The sequence below is a fragment of the Pseudoliparis swirei genome, chromosome 18 (genome assembly GCF_029220125.1).
Source record: "Pseudoliparis swirei isolate HS2019 ecotype Mariana Trench chromosome 18, NWPU_hadal_v1, whole genome shotgun sequence".
Classification (NCBI taxonomy): Eukaryota; Metazoa; Chordata; class Actinopteri; order Perciformes; family Liparidae; genus Pseudoliparis; species Pseudoliparis swirei.
Genome location: NC_079405.1, coordinates 11,840,524 through 11,859,162, shown reverse-complemented (window position 1 = coordinate 11,859,162; position 18,639 = coordinate 11,840,524). Strand labels below are relative to the sequence as shown.

The 18,639-nt window shown below is 39.6% G+C and overlaps 1 protein-coding gene across 1 annotated transcript in view; it reads left to right on the top strand.

Moving 5' to 3' along the window:
- LOC130207906 (testis-expressed protein 264-like) overlaps nt 1-18,639 on the top strand; it is a 40,706-nt gene that overhangs the window by 14,114 nt on the left and 7,953 nt on the right. Inside the window, exon 3 of the mRNA XM_056436678.1 lies at nt 17,929-18,094. Coding sequence (XP_056292653.1) covers nt 17,929-18,094 — 166 coding nt within the window. The remainder of the gene's footprint in view (nt 1-17,928; nt 18,095-18,639) is intronic.

Below are 18,639 nucleotides of genomic sequence, written 5' to 3'. Positions count from 1 at the left end.
ACTTCATGATCATTTTGGATGCTGTTGGTGTAAAAAATATGCAACAGCAGGCTGTTTGTTAGACTTTTGGGTTTACGTCAAAGGAATGATCAATATCTAACCCAGTGATCGGCACTTGTTCACCTGAGTCACATTGTGTGTGTTTTCAGGCAGGTGTGTGTTGTTGCATGTTTTACCTCACATCACCTGAAGGGTTGGAAGGTGTTAGGTATTGCTGCAGGAAGAGATGCATGTTTGAACTTTAAGACAAAGCAAGAGGGGGAAAGAGAACAATTTGAGCTCCTTTTACCACTTTTTGATGAATGTCTCACTGAGTGCTGCTTGAGGGATGCTGGGAAAGTGAGTCATTGTGTTGAGCCTGAAGTTATGTGGATGTGGTTTAATTATGCAGTGTGCAGAAGCAGGTGGCAACACCACAGGTTGTCTCAATCACTCTGCTGCTGGTGGAATGTGTCTGTGCGTCCTGACTGCCTCGACCATCTGCTTGGACGCTGTTTAAATCTGGATCTGCTCCAGTGACTCTTAGCCTGTCAGACAGGTCAGTTTACACAGCCATTAAAGTGACATTAGTCTTCCTAATCAGCAATAGAATAGTGATACATATCATTGACTGTTTTATCAACACTAACTTGCTGTAGTCATTGTAGTTCTTTAGCTTCACATCATTGGAGGCACTATTGCATTTTATAATTAATGAGCCATGAAATCTGTGACATAGATATATATATATATATATATATATATATATATTGAATCAGAAATAAGAATAACAGCTTCGACAATTTGATGGTTTTTACTACTTCTCAACTTACCTGAAAGTATATAGGATTTCTCCAAGTGTATTCAGTTGCCAGTTTATTTGGTACAGCTAAAATAATGCCGTCCAATATAAATATAAAATATTTACATCGTACTTAAAAAAAAAAAAATCCCTGTGGTTGTGTATTGTTAAACATGTTTTAGAGAAGGGTTGATTCAACTTCATGGTCATTTTGGATGCTGTTGGTGTAAAAAATATGCACCAGCAGGCTGTTTGTTAGACTTCCTATCCTAAGTTTTCGCTTGATGTTGTAAACTAACTATGAATTAAGCGTACAGTGTCAATTGCAGTAACCAATATATGTTCTGCCTATAATGTCTCTTGTGGGCTGCTGTTATTATTTATCGCCCCTCCAGCTATTATTGATATGCAACTCTCATATTGACCTGTTAGGGAAGAAGACAGGATAATGGGGCAGAATATATATATATATATATATATATATATATGATTATATACAATACATCAGCCTGTCTGGATACCTGGATATTATTTGAATTTATTCGACGGCACATTTCATCCACAGTCAGGCAATCCGAAAGAAAGATTTGATTTTAAAACCTGTGGTTATGTTGAGAGGCTCAGGAAATCGGTTTCCCTTAAAATGTATATAACATGACATCTTTTGCTGTAAGTCACAGGTTGCACCCGGAGTGCACCTGAACACGGGTAACCTGGTCTTCTGTGAGAGCAGCATTGTCTTATGATGTCTGAGTCTGTAATCCTTATGTTACTGAACACACTCGCAACAACATTCAGAGAGGGAAAACCAAATATGTGTTCAAATCCAGCCATTTCTCTGTAATCAAACTGACTATACCAACTATTCTATTTTGATATTGTTAGAGCATTTAAAGGAGCTACATGTATTACCTGTAGTGTCATGCTCCTTTATATCTTTTACATCCACAAGGACACTTGCTGAAGTGAGTTGAAACACTGTGGTTTAAGTGTTGCTTAATGATGAAGAACGAGAACAATCTTAACCATATTTGAAATATATATCTGAAGCAAATGCCCTGTAAACATGCTAAACACATTATGGAACACAATGACATTTAACTTCATTACAAGTAGTTTATTTCTGTCTCAAATTCAACAACAGTATTGAAACTAAAACATGGCTCACCTTTAACAGAAGCAGCAGAAACGCCTCTAAATGGATTTATTTTTGTGAATAAAGCATGCTGTTGATGCTGTTGACACTTTGAATATCCCAAGTGGTGAGACCTTTTCAAACGAGCTCATCAGCATTTGGCATGCCGGGCGTGTCATGGTACAATGATTTCTGTCTGTCAGACACTTTGAGTTGCTGACCCACAGTTGGCCCTGATATTTGCCAAGTCGGACCATCGATTGGCCCCAGAGTTTTTCTTCTGTGCCTTGGCTCGTTAGTGGTGGTCTACATCACAGACGCCTTGGCATCTTGAGATTTGATTTAAGCATGGTGGCCAGGCCTTCAGACTGGATTGGGGACTGGAGTGGGAGAATTATAATGCTGACATTCACTGAGATCTAAAGGTTTGTGAGAGACAGACGATGGAACATTTGTTCGCTTCAGGGCACATAAGTTTCTTGCCAGAACAGAGGTTATGGGCTGAATATAAAGTAAGCTTGTCTTTGTTCCTTAGAAATGGTCTTTTTCTTCACACACATTGTGTGACGGTGATCACCAAGTCTTCCTCAGCACAATATAGATTAAAGCCTCACTTTTGGGACATACCGGGCTGCCTCTCACAATTCTTATGAGTGTTGTCCACATGGAGCGAGAGTGATGCAAAGCAGTGCACAGATGCTAGTCCGCAGGGCCTCGTAAACATGCCAACTTTTAGCAAAAGGTGACGTATATTCAGAAAGGTCAGAAAAGGTTATGTGCTGGACAAAGTAAAATGGGGTCAGACGATTTAAGGTCTGGTTTATAATATATCTAATTGTAATTCTGGAAGTGTCTTAAAAATATTCATATCATGAATATGGGACTTAAAACGTTATTGTCATGAGTAAAAAACAGCGCATATAGAAACTGAAGTAAAATTAGGATGTCTTCCATGCAGAACTTTTGTATCTGTGTATTCAGATGTTGTACGTATTTATTGTGCCTGTTTCAGCTGTAACTCATTTCACTAATGAGGTGCAGGGATCAAGCCATGGAGTTCGCGTGATTTATTAGAAAACTATCAACTTGTTTTCTTTTATCACTTTCCATTTACAAAATTAATTACTTCTATTGAAATCTGGTAATGAATTTTGAACCTCTTTTATAGTTTTTAAATGCCGCACTCCGTATCTTTTTAGCTCGTGGTCAGTTGAATTTGCCACATCCAAAATATCATAAAGATCATTAAGATTCATCTTGCAAGAGTAAGTACTGTTACTAGTGCCTATTTTTGTGTTATTGCTGAAGTAGCCATCTCCAACACGTTAAAACACATTTGTTTTCTTGTTCTAGCCCCTCAGTCTATCTAGAATTTCTATAAACGTTTTGTGTTAAATATCCCAATTATCTGCCAATGCCTTTTTTAAATGTCTAATTCCCTCCTATTGTCTTGTAATCACAAACAGCAGGCATCGTTTATAGTTAAAACTATGTGAATTATTCAGGTTTACTATAATGAAAATAAATGCGTAATTACCTTTTATGCTAAATGAAGACCTCAGACATTCGACTAGCAGGTGTTATTTCTTCTGACAATCAGAAAGCAATAGCTCAAATAGAATGTATACCTCTGGTACGCTGTTTTATTTTTATCTGAATAATTCTATTAATGTACACAACCATTGGGCCCTTTCATCAAGTATGCAACACGATGCTGCGAGCCGACTCTTCCCACGGGGCGCTCTGTGGAGTTTGCCCATCAAACATCCTCCAGCAGCTGGGAATCTACTGTTGGTGTTAAATGTCACATCTACATATGATTGATCTGATCCAAACTTTATCCTCTGTTGTACTGTCGCTCTGAATCAAGATCGGGCAGGATGGGATTACATTTTAGGAAGGGTATTTATTTTTAGATATGGAACAAATTGTTTTGTGCTCGCGGCCATTTTATCAATCATTTAGGATGTGAAGAACGAGCAAATGCGTAGGAGGTGCACGCTGGCTACTTTGATGCTATCAGTCTGTGATTGTGTTGTTAAATGTTCTGCCTGTGAATACAGTGAACATATGTTGAAAAAAAGTGACCATTGTAGACCCGTAAATAACAACTTTTGTAGACTTAACTCCTTCAAAATGATATGCAGAATACTTAGAGGCTTATATTAGATGCTCGCTGCAGTAGGACGACAATATCCAAATCCCTTAGTAATCTCAAATGTCAGAATATTTGTGAAACATTAAAAAACTGGGTGGGTTAAAAATAGAAATGTATTTTATTGCATTCACAAACAAACTGGACATACTTTAAAATCCCCCCAAAGAGTTTAAAGCTGCTGCTGACATTTTTTGTGATTGGATGATTTACCGAAGTAAAGTCAAAGTCTTTCACAAATTGTAAAATATTCAAAGAATGTAGTTGTGTATTTTGTTGAGACAGTCATGCAAATTAAATGAATTTGCTACAGTGTCCTCTTGAGGGATTTTCGGAAAAGCAATCTCAGAGGCAATTTTGAACCATTCATGTATGAGTCCAACAGCAGGGCGGGGCACCTAACCAAGGTGCAGAGGTTTGGGACCTCACTGAGCTAAGAAAAGAAAGAGGCTTAAGACTTAACTGCTTGATTCAGCTCAGTGACTTTCAAACAGTCCTTGTTCATTTGTCAGGGCTGAATAAGTCTGTGTAAAGAGTGTTGTTGCTTGAGTGACACCTGGATTATTCATACTGGCAGCAACTACTGTCTTTCATTGTGCTTTCAGCCCCTTTGAACCGCTTGTTTCCCCATCAGGGCTTTGACATGAAATGTAGAGTATAAGGGGCTGTAGATATACTCTGTTCCATTATCCCCTCCTCCATGTGAAACAATAGGACTCTTAGAAAATGTCAGCAAAGAGTGTAGCAACGTTAAGGAAACACTATAGTGCTACTAAATAATCGTGTGATGAAACAAAACAGAAACGAGAAGAAATACAACATGAACTTGAGGGTTTGATTGGAGACGCTGAGAGAAGTGACGGGACAGTAAATTGCGACAGAGAAGATATACTGCTAATGGAGTGGTATCGTCCATAATCTCACAAATTACTGTCATTAACATCCTGGTTGCAGGAAGCGGTCAAATGTCAGCCTAAATTACATGTTCTTTGTTGCCACTGACTGCTAGCGTTGCCTTTGCAGCACTGCTCGATTCCAATATTTAAGTAGCCAAGAAAAGCCCTAATAGTGTCAGCAAATGGTAATTTTGATCCAAAGGTCACTGTTGTGCTCCATCAATTGTACACATCAAATTGTATTTACTTCTCTAGAGGAGTACTACTGCATATTTTAAAAAGGGAAGCTGCACAAAATAGGATAAATGTCCTCTCTTAATCGTTGGTCTGAGCTGAAGACGTCTTTGAAAATTAAAACGCTTCCAAAGAAGAGTGACCTTCTTCATACGAGACCTGGCGTGCTCCTCATCTCTGCTCGAGGTGAGCGACTCGAGGCTCAATGAGCCGTTACGAGCACAACACACCAGAGTCTGTCACCAAGCTGGAGGCGCTCCAGTTGTATTGTGGGTACTATAGGGCAGGCAACGAGGCAATATCTCGATTACTCGTCGATGTTGATCCTTACTCCCAACTGTACATTTTTAGTCCAACGTTATAAAAGCTGCGTTAGTACCAGTGGGAGTTCAAGTTTTGACGACGGGTCAATTCAATTTTCCAGTTTCTGTTTTTCTCTGTGTTGAGAAAAACTGCAATGCCCTGTGGGATGAGATGGAACGCATGGTCTTCTGGTCATGTTATCTGTAAGAGAGACCGCTCTGTTCCCCGCAGCCACGGAAAGCCTGCTGTTATTATCAACCACCAGGTGACTATTACCTTTGAAGTCATGTTAACATTCTGCATTAGGTAGTTGGTAGTGTCCCTGCAGCATTTAGCACCAACATATGTCTTGTTCTCAAGCTTTGATGGATGTTTTTTCTTTTTCTGTTGCTACTTTTTTTTCCTCTGCTGCAAGCAATATACAGGATACATTTGCTGCATAAGTCTTCTTCATATTTATTTAATCATGCAGACTGCAGTTATAACTCAAACACGCTTTAGCAAATATGACCAGAATGAGACAGAGACGCTCCTCTAAACTCTTGTATTTCTATTATTATTTATGGATAATAATAAACAATTTACTGAACGGCTAACCAGACATTGGCCTTGTTTGGTTTTGTTATTCGCACAGTTGTAAGTGTTTAAGACATTGTGTGTGTCACGACGGGATTAGGGTGGACCCAAATGCACGACTCAGGAGACAGATAATTCAAATAAAGATTCTTTACTGAAAGCGTCATCAAGATCGGAACAGACAGAATAATCAAACTATGGAACACTCAAGGGCTCGGTTGGAAAAACACAAGACAATCTGGCAGAGGACAAGTGGAAGTGAGGGAGCTAAATAGTGAGGGACTAATGAGGGGATGGGCTGCAGGTGAGAAGGGTGTGAGGACCAGGTGAAGGGAATGAGGGACTAACGAGGGAGTGATCAGAGGCAGGTGAAGGGAGTTGGATTGACGAGATGGGAAGCAGGATCTGGAATGACATGATAGTTAGTGACATGATGAAAACAACTCTGACAAAAAGGAAGGCGTGGAGCTAAACTGTTACAGTGTGTCCTTTGCAATGTGCGTGCAGTGAACGCCTCAAGCCTTTTGAACATGGTGCAGTAATCTATGACACCACACATCAACCTCAAACCTCACCTACACTGGGATGGCTGTCTGTTGTGGCCTGGGGGCAAGTCATGTCTAAAATGTGATGCTTTTGTACCTGTACTCTGGCAAATGACAAATAAATATATCAATCATCAATCAATCAAACGCCTGGAATGCAGCTGTGTGAGAGTGGACACAGTTATCCAAAGGCATAACTATTGTGCATTTAATACTGGGAGCCTGCTGAGTCTTGTATGCAGTACTTTTGTCTCTGGCTTCTTTACTTAGTCTTGTAAAGATGTCAAGATGTGTTGCATTTTCAGTAAAACAAACTTTATCAACTTCCAGCGGCAATATGATTTTGTGAAGACAAAACCACTCAAGATATTCTACATTTCCTGACCACTTTCCAGATGCAAAACATCACACGATGCAGTACAATCTGCATTGCAACAATTAAAGGGGGAATTAGTTGCCTTTTACACAACACATTCCGTGGTTTCCGCAGGATTCATTTCGTCCATTTTGTGGAAATTTAGCTAAAAGAGGAAACACATGATTAGACTTAAACAAATGCATAATACTTAAAGGTCCCCTGTGGACTTTTTTTATAAAAAATTTGAATTTTTATTTACATTCAGTGTTTACCAAAACACATTTTGTGTCTCTTGAGGTCTAACAGATGTTTGAATGTTTCTTTATTTCATAAAACATTTACAAATCAGTGTTTTGAATCCCCTATTGTGTGCATCCCCGTTTACCTGCCAGCAGGCTTCAGCTGTGGAATAGTCTAAACCATTTGAAGGAATGTGTATTGCGTCTAATGTGTGTCCTTGTAAACGTATCCGATTTAGAAACAAATTAAATTGGGCACCACTCCATAATGCTACTCGAGGTCAAAAACTCTACAACCCTAAATGATGACACACGTTGTCTCCCAGTCATAAATGTGCCCCTGACAAATGAAACGTGTGTCACACGACATTATACTGCAACTCAGAAGGCAGACTCTCTAGTCTTGTTTGCACATGCATAAATACACACTGAACTAATGTATGTTAATACTCACATGGGACATGTGGTCGTAGTGTAGCCATACATACACTCTCTTCGGATCAGGACAAAAAAAAGCAAAAGGCAAATTAAACTTGTCATCTACTTTTATTTTAGGACAGGTTTTTTTCCATATTCTTATCATCAATAATCATTGTGATTTACATGACTTTTTAAATGTAATTTCTATCTGATCAATTTTAGAATCAATAGGCCCTTTTCCCAGCAGCTATTCTGATATGTCATAGCAGGGTAAACACAGGTGGAAGTCATAACATGAGTTATGGTCCCATTCTATTTAGTGTCATAATAATTCCAGTCAGACAGCATGCGCCATGCCAGGACCCTTGTTCCCCTAAATGGAACAGGGCCACAATGAACGTTATTAATTACGCCTGTTTACCCCGCAAGGACATGTCAACATGGTTGCTGTGAAAAGGACAAATTGGTGCAGCATGACTGTATTGTCTTGTATGCCTTTTTTATCAATATTTGTTCATCTTTGATTGCTTTGCTTCTTCTCTCTCGTTTGCGTAAGTTGGAGGCGTGTTATGTCTGATGTATTTTGCCTATTTATGTTGTGTTTTGTCACGCTGATGGTCGAACATAAATTGCTTGAGTGGTGAGTGTATAGTTTCTATTTTTCTTGCTCACAAGGAAATGGTAAATTGTAGTATGTAGTGTACCTACAAACAGCCCTGTTTCCAAATGATCTGAATGCAGTGGGATGGTTGGGAGCACTTATGTGCCACTTTATCCCTTCAGCTGTCCTCTTCACTGCTGACAGCATGGTGTTCTGTTCCTTTTGCCTTTCTCCTCAGGAGACGAGGGCCTTTTGTTGAGGCTGAGGTGGTTGTTTGTATCCGCTCTGGATTCAAAAGGATCATTTGTCAGCTTTTTTTCCTTTGAAATGAAAAACATCTCTGTTTTTCCCATTTATCTCCCTGCGGGCACCAGATCTTCACTTTTCTCGATCAATTTTTCACCGTCTTTATCTCATCTCATCCCGTCTGACTTTTTCTCTCAGATACAGAAGGTGCAATGGCAACTGTTTTTAGACTCTTTTAGACATAGTCAAATTCTGAAAAGTGTTAATAGTTTTGAAATTTGAAGTAATCTGTCACATATTTCCACAATATGCTACAGCAGATAACTCTGCCTCTGTATCGCTGAAGCACCTGATAATTAATTAGGATTATTGTTGATTATACTTATGGCTAAAATGATGGGTTTGAGTACAATCTTGCAACATATTTTAAGAACACAAGATACACCTCAAATATATTAAAACAACTATGAATTATTTGAACAAGAAAACATGTAATTGAGATTACTCTAGCTCATATATATATATATATATATATATATATATATATATATATATATATATATTCACTTGTGCTGTAAGCTGGGATCTGGTTGTGTAAGTGTCTTATCTAGTGGGATCTAAATATATTCTTTTTATATTTGCATTTAGCTGTTTAAATGCACTCTAATAATGCAACAATGCTCATGATTGCACATTTTAACACATATTATTTGGCTGTAATTAAAATCAAAACCACAGTAATCAGACCTATACTACTTGTCAATCTTTCAAATCATTGTGGCCATAACACTATTTAGTCTGATTGCCTAACTTGATTTGATTAATTTGATTAGAATTACAAGCACAACATTTCAGAGCAACAAAGAAATATTGTTTTAGAGCTCTAAAATATCCAAGGGCACATGTGATGCATTGGCACATGGGTCCCTTGCAGATGTTTTCCCCGGGCTAGAAACCTGGAAAGAGAGGCCACTAACCCATCCTCTTCTTCATGTAGACTGTCCTTCACCAGTTCCCCTCAGGACCTTCTGCAAATACACGGCTAGCATGAGAAAATGCTTGAGAGGTGATTGAAGGGGGGGGGGGGGGGTCATGCACCTATTTGCGTGATGTTTTTGGTAATCCCCTCCACTCTACAAATGTCATTCATTTTGAAGCCTTTGTGGAGTTAGATTTTCCTTCACAAAGAAAGCACCATAATAACAACGTGTATTAAATTGTAACATGTGAATTAGCTCAATAGCTAATCTTTCAATAACCACTTAACTGAGCTTCCATGGTACCTTTGAATATTTCCCAATGAAAAGTCTTTGGCACAGACGGATGTGTGTTTGAAAAGCTTGAAAAGGGAACTATCTTCCCCTGAAGGTCCTACTGGAGACTGGTGAGGATGGGTTACTGTTGTTCAATTCAATTCAATTCAGTTTATTTGTATAGCCCAATTTCACAAATTACAAATTTGTCTCGGAGTGCTTTACAATCTGTACACATAGACATCCCTGCCCCAAAACCTCACATCGGACCAGGAAAAACTCCCAAATAACCCTTCAGGGGGGAAAAAAGGGAAGAAACCTGCAGGAGAGCAACAGAGAAGGATCCCTCTCCAGGATGGACAGATGCAATAGATGTAATGTGTACAGAAGGACAGATTTAGAGTTAAAGTACATTCAATGAATATGACAGAGTGTATGAATAGTTCATAGTAGGCATATTCCACGATGGAGACCTCCACGATCCATCAGGCAGATGGTGGTGGGGAGGAGGAGTGGGCGGAGTCTCAACAGTGGGCGGAGTCTCAACAGGACAGTGGCGTAGTCAGGAGCAGGAATTCCACGACCCAGACCTCGATGATCCATCAGCAGATAGGATCTATGCCGTCTCATAGGGTCCGATGACCCCATGAGACGTGAAGTCTAAGGACTCGGGAGAAAGCAGAGTTAGTAAGGTGTGATTGAGAGATGAAAATTCATCCTTAAGGAGAGAGAAAAGAGGAGATAGGTACTCAGTGCATCCTAAACGTCCCCCGGCAGCTATAAGCCTATAGCAGCATATCAAGGGGCTGGACCAGGTGAACCTGATTCAGCCCTAACTATAAGCTCTGTCAAAGAGGAAGGTCTTAAGTCTACTCTTAAACGAGGTGACTGTGTCTGCCTCCCGGACTGAAATTGGAAGCTGGTTCCATAAAAGAGGAGCTTGATAACTGAAGGCTCTGGCTCCCATTCTACTTTTTAAGACTCTAGGAACTACAAGTAGTCTCGCATTTAGTGAGCGTAGCTCTCTAGTGGGGCAATATGGTACTACAAGCTCCTTAAGATATGATGGTGCATCACCAATCAAGGCTTTGTACATTAAGAGAAGAATTTTAAAAGTGATTCTTGATTTTACTGGGAGCCAGTGCAGAGCAGCTAGTGCAGGAGTGATGTGATCTCTTTTCTTAGTTTTAGTGAGAACACGAGCTGCAGCATTCTGGATCAACTGGAGGGACCTAAGAGACTTATTAGAGCAGCCTGATAATCAGGAGTTGCAGTAATCCAGTCTCGAAGTAACGAACGCGTGAACCAATTTTTCTGCATCTTTTGAGACAAGATGTGCCTGATTTTTGAAATATTACGTAGATGAAAGAATGCAGTCCTTGAGATTTGCTTTACGTGGGAGTTAAAGGACAAGTCCTGATCAAAGATAACGCCAAGATTCTTTACAGTGGTGTTGGATGCCAGGGCAATGCCGTCTACAGAATCCACATCACCAGATAATTGATCTCTGAGGTGCTCAGGGCCGAGTAAAATTACTTCGGTTTTGTCTGAGTTTAACATCAAGAAGTTGCAGGTCATCCATGTTTTTATGTCTTTAAGACATGCTTGAATTTTACCGAGTTGGTTGCTCTCCTCTGGTTTTATCGATAAATATAGTTGAGTATCATCTGCATAACAATGAAAGTTTATGGAGTGTTTCCTGATAATATTGCCCAAAGGAAGCATGTATAAGGTAAATAAAATTGGTCCAAGCACAGAACCTTGTGGAACTCCGTGATTAACGTTGGTGGTTATCGAGGCGTCATTGTTTACAAATACAAATTGAGATCGATCTGATAAATAGGATTTAAACCAAATTAGTGCCGTGCCTGAAATGCCAATCGACTGCTCCAGTCTCTGTAACAGGATGTCATGGTCAATGGTGTCGAATGCAGCACTAAGGTCTAACAAGACCAGGACAGAGAGGAGTCCTTTATCTGCTGCCATTAAGAGGTCATTTGTAATTTTCACCAGTGCCGTCTTGGTGCTGTGGTGTTTTCTAAATCCTGATTGAAATTTCTCAAATAAACTATTATGATGTAGAAAGTCGCACAACTGATTTGCGACCACTTTCTCAAGGATCTTGGAGAGGAAGGGGAGGTTAGAGATCGGTCTGTTGTTCTTCTCCATACTTTGAAACACATCTATGGTGATGGTTAGAGTCTTATTCAAAGAATTCATTCTGGGTTTCTTTTTTTTTTTTTACATTTTGAACAATTAAATGAAGGTGAAATCATGTTCTGTTGGCCCTTGTAATTTTCCATGTCTATTCCCTTAATAATCCTACAATGTAATAATGTTTTTATCCCTGAGAAAAAGTAATGATATTTTTCTTTCCAAATATATTGGCATTTCTATGCCGTGGAAGATATGAAGACAGAAATGACCTTACGATGACCCTGTTACTCTGGAGTGCCTAAAGTGCTCCCCTGGCCTGATACTACAGGAGGAAAATACGGAGAAAATCAAACAAAAATCTATAACAACACTGTCCACAACCCCCATAATTACAAAAGTCTACTGTGCACCGTTTGTCTCAGTGATTCCAATGTGGGTCTAATTATTTGTCTGCCCTCGGTCTGAGTATTTCTGTTCATAAGACACAGAGAAAAGGACCGCAGCGTTTCGCTCGGCTCACTGGGTCAGGTTGTTGAGTAGTTCCCCCCGCAGTGATCGTAAGTGATAGGACATCACGCATATAGTGGCATGACTCCATGTGTGGGTGCACAAAACAAAAAGATGTTCTCTAAATAAAAAACACTAAGGGAAATAACTAGTGCTGTGACAAATAACGCGTTAACTCAGTTAATTCAATTACAGGTTAAACTAGTTTTTTTTTTTTTAACGCATTTAACGGATGCGCAGAATGAGCTTCCAATCTGTTGTTGGTCGTCGGGACGAAAAAAAAGTCACTTGCAAAATGAGCTTCCAATACACCACTTCAATCTGAACTCTGTCCGCTCTCATGCAGACGGTCTGTTCATCGGTAATGATCCTTCCGCAGGTTCACCTATGGAAACCTTGTTACGACTTTTACTTCCTGTAGATCAGGGTCTCAACACGTCGATCGCGACCTGCCAGTCGATCGCGGCGTAGTGTCGGTAGATCGCATGACATTACAAAGATTGGCCTGCCCCTGACATGTTCTCTATAGCACGTCTTTGTTCTTTTATTAAACTAAACGTCTGTTGTTGATCGTATCTCCACAGCAGCATGTCATTTCTGTCTCTTCGCGTTGCGTTAACACTTATCGATCTCCGTCTGGCGCCACAGAGCTCCGTGTGCGCGCATCGGGACCGAGCAAAAAAAGTCACTTGTCAATCTGTCCACCTTTAGATTGTATCATGGTGGAGTTAATGGTTGACAAACAAGAGAAAATGCTCTGTTTAACCCTCCTGTTACCTTTACATTTACGAACATATTTTACCCTCGGGGTCAATTTGACCCCAGCAATTAAAACCTCCAGAAAATTATTAGAATTAATATTGCTTCCCAAGTTTAAGTGTGAGGTACTTTATGTTTGTTTGTTGACTACCTAAATAGCCCTTTAAATAAATAAAAAGTTGATATTTCTGATATGTTTGACACAGTGAAAACAGCCTGGGGTCAAATTGACCCCAAAGAACACCGACATTAAACATTGAATGGGGTCAAATTGACCCGAAAGGTAACAGGAGGGTTAAACATTCTGTTTAGGATGAAGATGTATTAATGTTCCATATGGAAGAAAACTGCTAAATAACTGCTGAGTTGCAGCACCATTGTATAGAAGAATGTATAAATGTATATATCCGTCTTTTGTCATAAATCTCTATGTTCTCACAAAATATACCGAGAATATCGGTAATATGTGATTAATCATGATTAATCCACAAAAACCTGTGATTAATCCGATTAAAAATTGTAATCGTTTCACAGCCCTAGAAATAACTAATTAATTTGTAGATGTATATCTGTAATCTGAATTAATCTATTGAATATTTGGTGTATAAAATGTCAGACAAATATAAAATGTTTTTACCATACCACTTTCCTGAACTCTAACAAGACAACTTCTAAACGTTTGAACTCTGACCAATTAACTCGAACATCGAGAAACCGAATAATAATTTCAAAACAAAAATGCACATTGGGTGCTTGATGATGACCCAATTGGGATGTTGCGTCTCGCTCTTATTTGAACTTGACTCATTAATTTCTTCTGCCTATGTTTGAAGCTGAGATATGATACTGGGCTCATCCTGTGGTCACCATGTTGGCTACATGCGTATCGTGTCCTGTACACTTTGAGTTCAGCAACATAATGTTTACAACAATGATTATAGGTATCGGATATCTGCAGCAGTCATGTTGTGGTTGTTAAATACAGAATAAATATTTCTTGGTTATGTCTTGATTCATAGTTAAAGCTAAATAAAAGCAGCTTCTTATAAAACAGTTGCATTTTTATTAACTTCCTGGAGAACTTCCTTAAAGCTCTAAAACAATTAATGCTAAGAGCATCCATCCTCTGGGAGGTGAACCCTTTCACTGAATATGAATCCATTCATAAGCAATTTCTATTCTATTCTATTCTATTTAGCAATCCTTTATTCTTCGCCCACTTATCTGGAAATCACTTTGAGTTCTAAAAAATACAAAAGAGCATTTCTGCCTTTTCATTAAGGGTGCTGTATTTAACATTGTGAATATTAATATAGCAGCAAACAACTATTTTCCTCGTGCACATTAGTGTAGTCATGACTACCTGTCATGAAAATTATATTAAAAACTTACATTTCTGTCTTTACAAGGACTTAATGATTTGAGGTGGGATTCATTCAATGTGTTCATTTGTCAGGAAAAACACATTAAAACCTTGAAATGTTCAGTTACAAAACCAAATCCAAGGATGATGATTCATTCAGCTTCGAGCAGAAGCCTGAAAGGTTTTCTATAAGACTGTATCTGTCTTTCTAAAAAGTAATATAAGACGTCAATGAAACTAAAAGTAAATGATAAATAAATGTAATTGAAGAAGACGAGGGTGGCTGAGCAGTAGGTCTGATGAGTTGTTTTGTCCCACGACAGCCAGGCTTTGTTTACATTTGGAGAAAGCCAGAATCAGTTTGCTGGTGTCTTGCAATTTTCATTGAGTCCCATCATTGATCTGCACCGTCACATAATGGCTGAGGGTCATGGTGACCTTTTGAAGGACCCGAAGCTCATTTCCCTTATGAACACAATTGTGTCGCAATGTTTCCATTTGCCACAATGTAAACAATGATGTCCTGATGACATTAGACCTCGAGTCAGGATCTCAAAAACACTGCAAGGCAAATCCGCAATTCTTGTTATGAATGTCATTTAAAAATGTGGCTTCGTGAAACGTTTAATCCAAAGATTGTTGTCAAGCAAACAGATGTTCACCCCTTCAAAGAGTCCAGAATTTGTATATACGGGTTAATTTAAGTACCGTACTTATGAATTTTGACTACGGTATTGCTATTATTGGTCTTTAAGTGTAAATGCAGTGCGTTAAAAGCCGACCCTTTGCATAATGCATTTGACTTTAAAGTGTGTCATGAGACTGAGTCTACTCCCATTTGTCACATCTTATTCTGTAGTAGGCCCACCGTATTACTTAATCCTTTGTTGTGCAACGTTAAGAACCAACTAATAAAATACAACTTATTTTGCATCTATTTTACTAAGTAAATTAAAAGCAAAAACATTCGGACAAATCAAAATTTCCCATTTAAATGTTAATGCGGAACCCTTTTATGTCATTGTTGTGCTGACGGTGTGTCAGCGGCGGGCTTCATTTTCACATTTGAGCATTAATTTATGGTCTGAACTGCAGAATGTAAACGTGTGTGTATGTCGGCATGCGTGCGCATCAACAAGCGATATGTAGCAGCAGCTGATGAAGCAACCCGATGAGGGTACACGGATGTTCCTGTGGGAAAAGTTCACCAAGAATTGAAGCTGCTCAAATCCCAGAAACTGACAACTTTGTTCCTGCAAACGACAGCGAGAGGAACGTCAGTGCTGTCATGATTGGGTGAAGAAACAGACGAAATGATAGGCTGGAGTTTCAAGAGAAGTCAGATCTCTCCGATAAAGAATGAGTCTTGTGTGTGTGTCGGTTCCGTCTGCAGGCCTGATTAGGAGATCCACCGTGTGCAGCGTTCCTGTTGTTCCTCTAAACTGTAACCTACCTGTCACCACTTCCACTTTGCCTGAAACTGGAACGCCAGCGAGGGGCACAGGGACTCCGTACTCCCGGGGTCTGACTAGAAACGAACATAATCTGAGCGGTTTCAACTCAGGAGAGACGACATGAATTTACCATTGTGTAAGAAATGATTTATGGTGCACGTAGGACGAGTTCAAGCCGGTGATGAAACACAGGGTTCGGAGATGAAGGCATACTGCAATGTGTGAATACAGAGGTCTTCATAATCATAATACCAAGCCACTATGCGCAATTTAATTTTCCTACAGCTTACCGTCTAAAAAAAGAAACAAAGGGTTCTCAGACCTTTTGGGGCTAGGGACCCCTTACAGGGGAGAACCTCCTCAATTGTTCCACCGCTTAAACATATGCTCCAAGCATTTCAACTATTAGACGCCATTAAATCTAATTGTCTAAAATGTTTTAATTTAAATACTTCAGACCTGACTGTTTCATAGTGATAAACAAACACATTTCAGTTTTAATAATTTAAGATGAGATTATTCTTTATTTGTTGCTAAGCGGGGAAAGTTTGTGATGTTATAGAATATTGATATCACTTGTATGACTTTAAAGAGGGTGATTTTATCCCAAAAGCTTTTGGACTCAACTTGACAGAATTTATCGCCTACATTTCAAGTAATTGATCAGAAAATCGTTCAGAAAATGAATATAGAATGACTAGCATACTCTGAATGAATCCAGACATACAAGTCTAAAGCGGATCTGGGTGAGAGTAATGGACATAATATGCGTTTGTTTTATTGGTCAAAATAGTGCCCATCTGTAGCCTTAAAGCAGTAGCGTTAGCTTAAACCAGACCGAATGCCGTGTCATGACTCCTTCACTATCAGAAAATCATATTGTTTGTCTGATGTAATATCACATTGGATAATAACCAATTTTTGCAAATATAAACAAATAACCTAATTGATCCCATTGAAATGCTGCAATGTGTTTCTTGTGTTGCTCGACATTTAACATATGCCGAAAGGGTGAAAGTAACAGACATCGGATGTGTGTGACTGGGATAACAACACATGGCGTATAAAAGGTTAACGAGTCGGAGAAGTGGAGTGGGGTCTGCCATGTGAGACTTCCCACTTCTAGAAGAGTGAGGCAAATAACAGGAAGAGCAGCATTTTAAACCGAGGCAGCATTTTGCATGGAGGCTGAACATCCATGAAGACAGAGGTGTTGCATCACATGTCTGATGTGAAGACAGGAAAGGGAGATGGATGGTAGTTCAGGGGGTGGAGCGGCGAGGTTCCCACATATGAAGTCATTTTCACTCATCATTGAAAGGAAGCACACTTGTGGGATGATTTGCGAGTCTGTGCTTGTATCCTGCCATGGTCTTTCCACTGAATGTACATGTATGTGTGGATTTGCACATTTCCCAGTGTACTTTGCGCCTTCGGAGTCAGATTAGAACGGACGTGTTTTAATTTGACTGAATTGTGCTGTTAAATTACTTCAGCGAGTTGTCCCGAGATCACACGAGAAATACAGGATTAGGAGATCACACAAAAATCGATCTAGTCAGGATTCAACTTGTGCGATTGTCTCCAGACCACCAGTGTCCGGTCCTGTGAGGACCCGCTGGCAACTACCGGCTATGTTGTTTTCAGCAACGATGGTGACTCCTACAGAGGTTAGAGCAGCTGCAGCAAAAGGATCCGTTTGATCAGAACTGGAGAGCATTTCTTGATTGAAAGCGGAGCGAAGAATGACACTGAAGGCTTTTTTTTCTTGATGGAAACTGTGTTTTTGCCCTCCTCCTGACCGGCAGTCCCAGATGGGTCTGTGTAACAAACCATCAGGCTGGTCATGTTACTAAACACCCAACCATTGATGATGTTGTGTACTACATTTGTTGTGAGTCCTGAACATGCTTTTTATTCTCGCCAACTTAAATGATCTCTTGAAGGAAAGGAGGCTGTGTGCTCACCCATTCCTCGAGATCTACAGAGAGGGGCTGATCCAGTTCATGGTCCCCTTGGCCCGCCAGGGAGATTTCTACGTGCCTGAAGTCCGACCGGCAGAAAGGAGGCTGTTGGAACAAGAGGAACTAAACAGTGACTCCGAAGTCTCAGGTAAGCAGTGGCATGTTGTTGGTACCTGAACCTTGTTAAGCCACACAGGACCAGAGGTTTGCGTACTGATGGGTAATCTGATGATGATCTTCGCTACAGTTGCATTTGTACATACAGATTACGCAATAAAATATTAAAATAATGCACAATATATACAAAAAATAGAATTAAAAACAAATATATATATATATATATATATATATATATATACTAGTCAGGTGATTATTTTCTGTGGGTTTGTCACAATGCGTGACCCCTGTTACATTACACTTCAGGGCAAATTCATAAAGGGATGCGTGGCTTTTGTGGCAACTAAACCGGCACAAATACCACACAAGGAGACCATGTAATGTCTGTAAGGTACCCCCCCTATATGTGCTGCCAAGCAAATAACGTCTTGACGCTACTGTGCTATTGGCACGTATTTGGATTAGAATATGTGCCTCCAATCGCCACAAAATGTCCCTGTTTCTGTGCAAAAACCGTCTGATTCACAAAGATCTGGGCTATTAGCCACACATTGTCACACTGAAACTATTGGCATC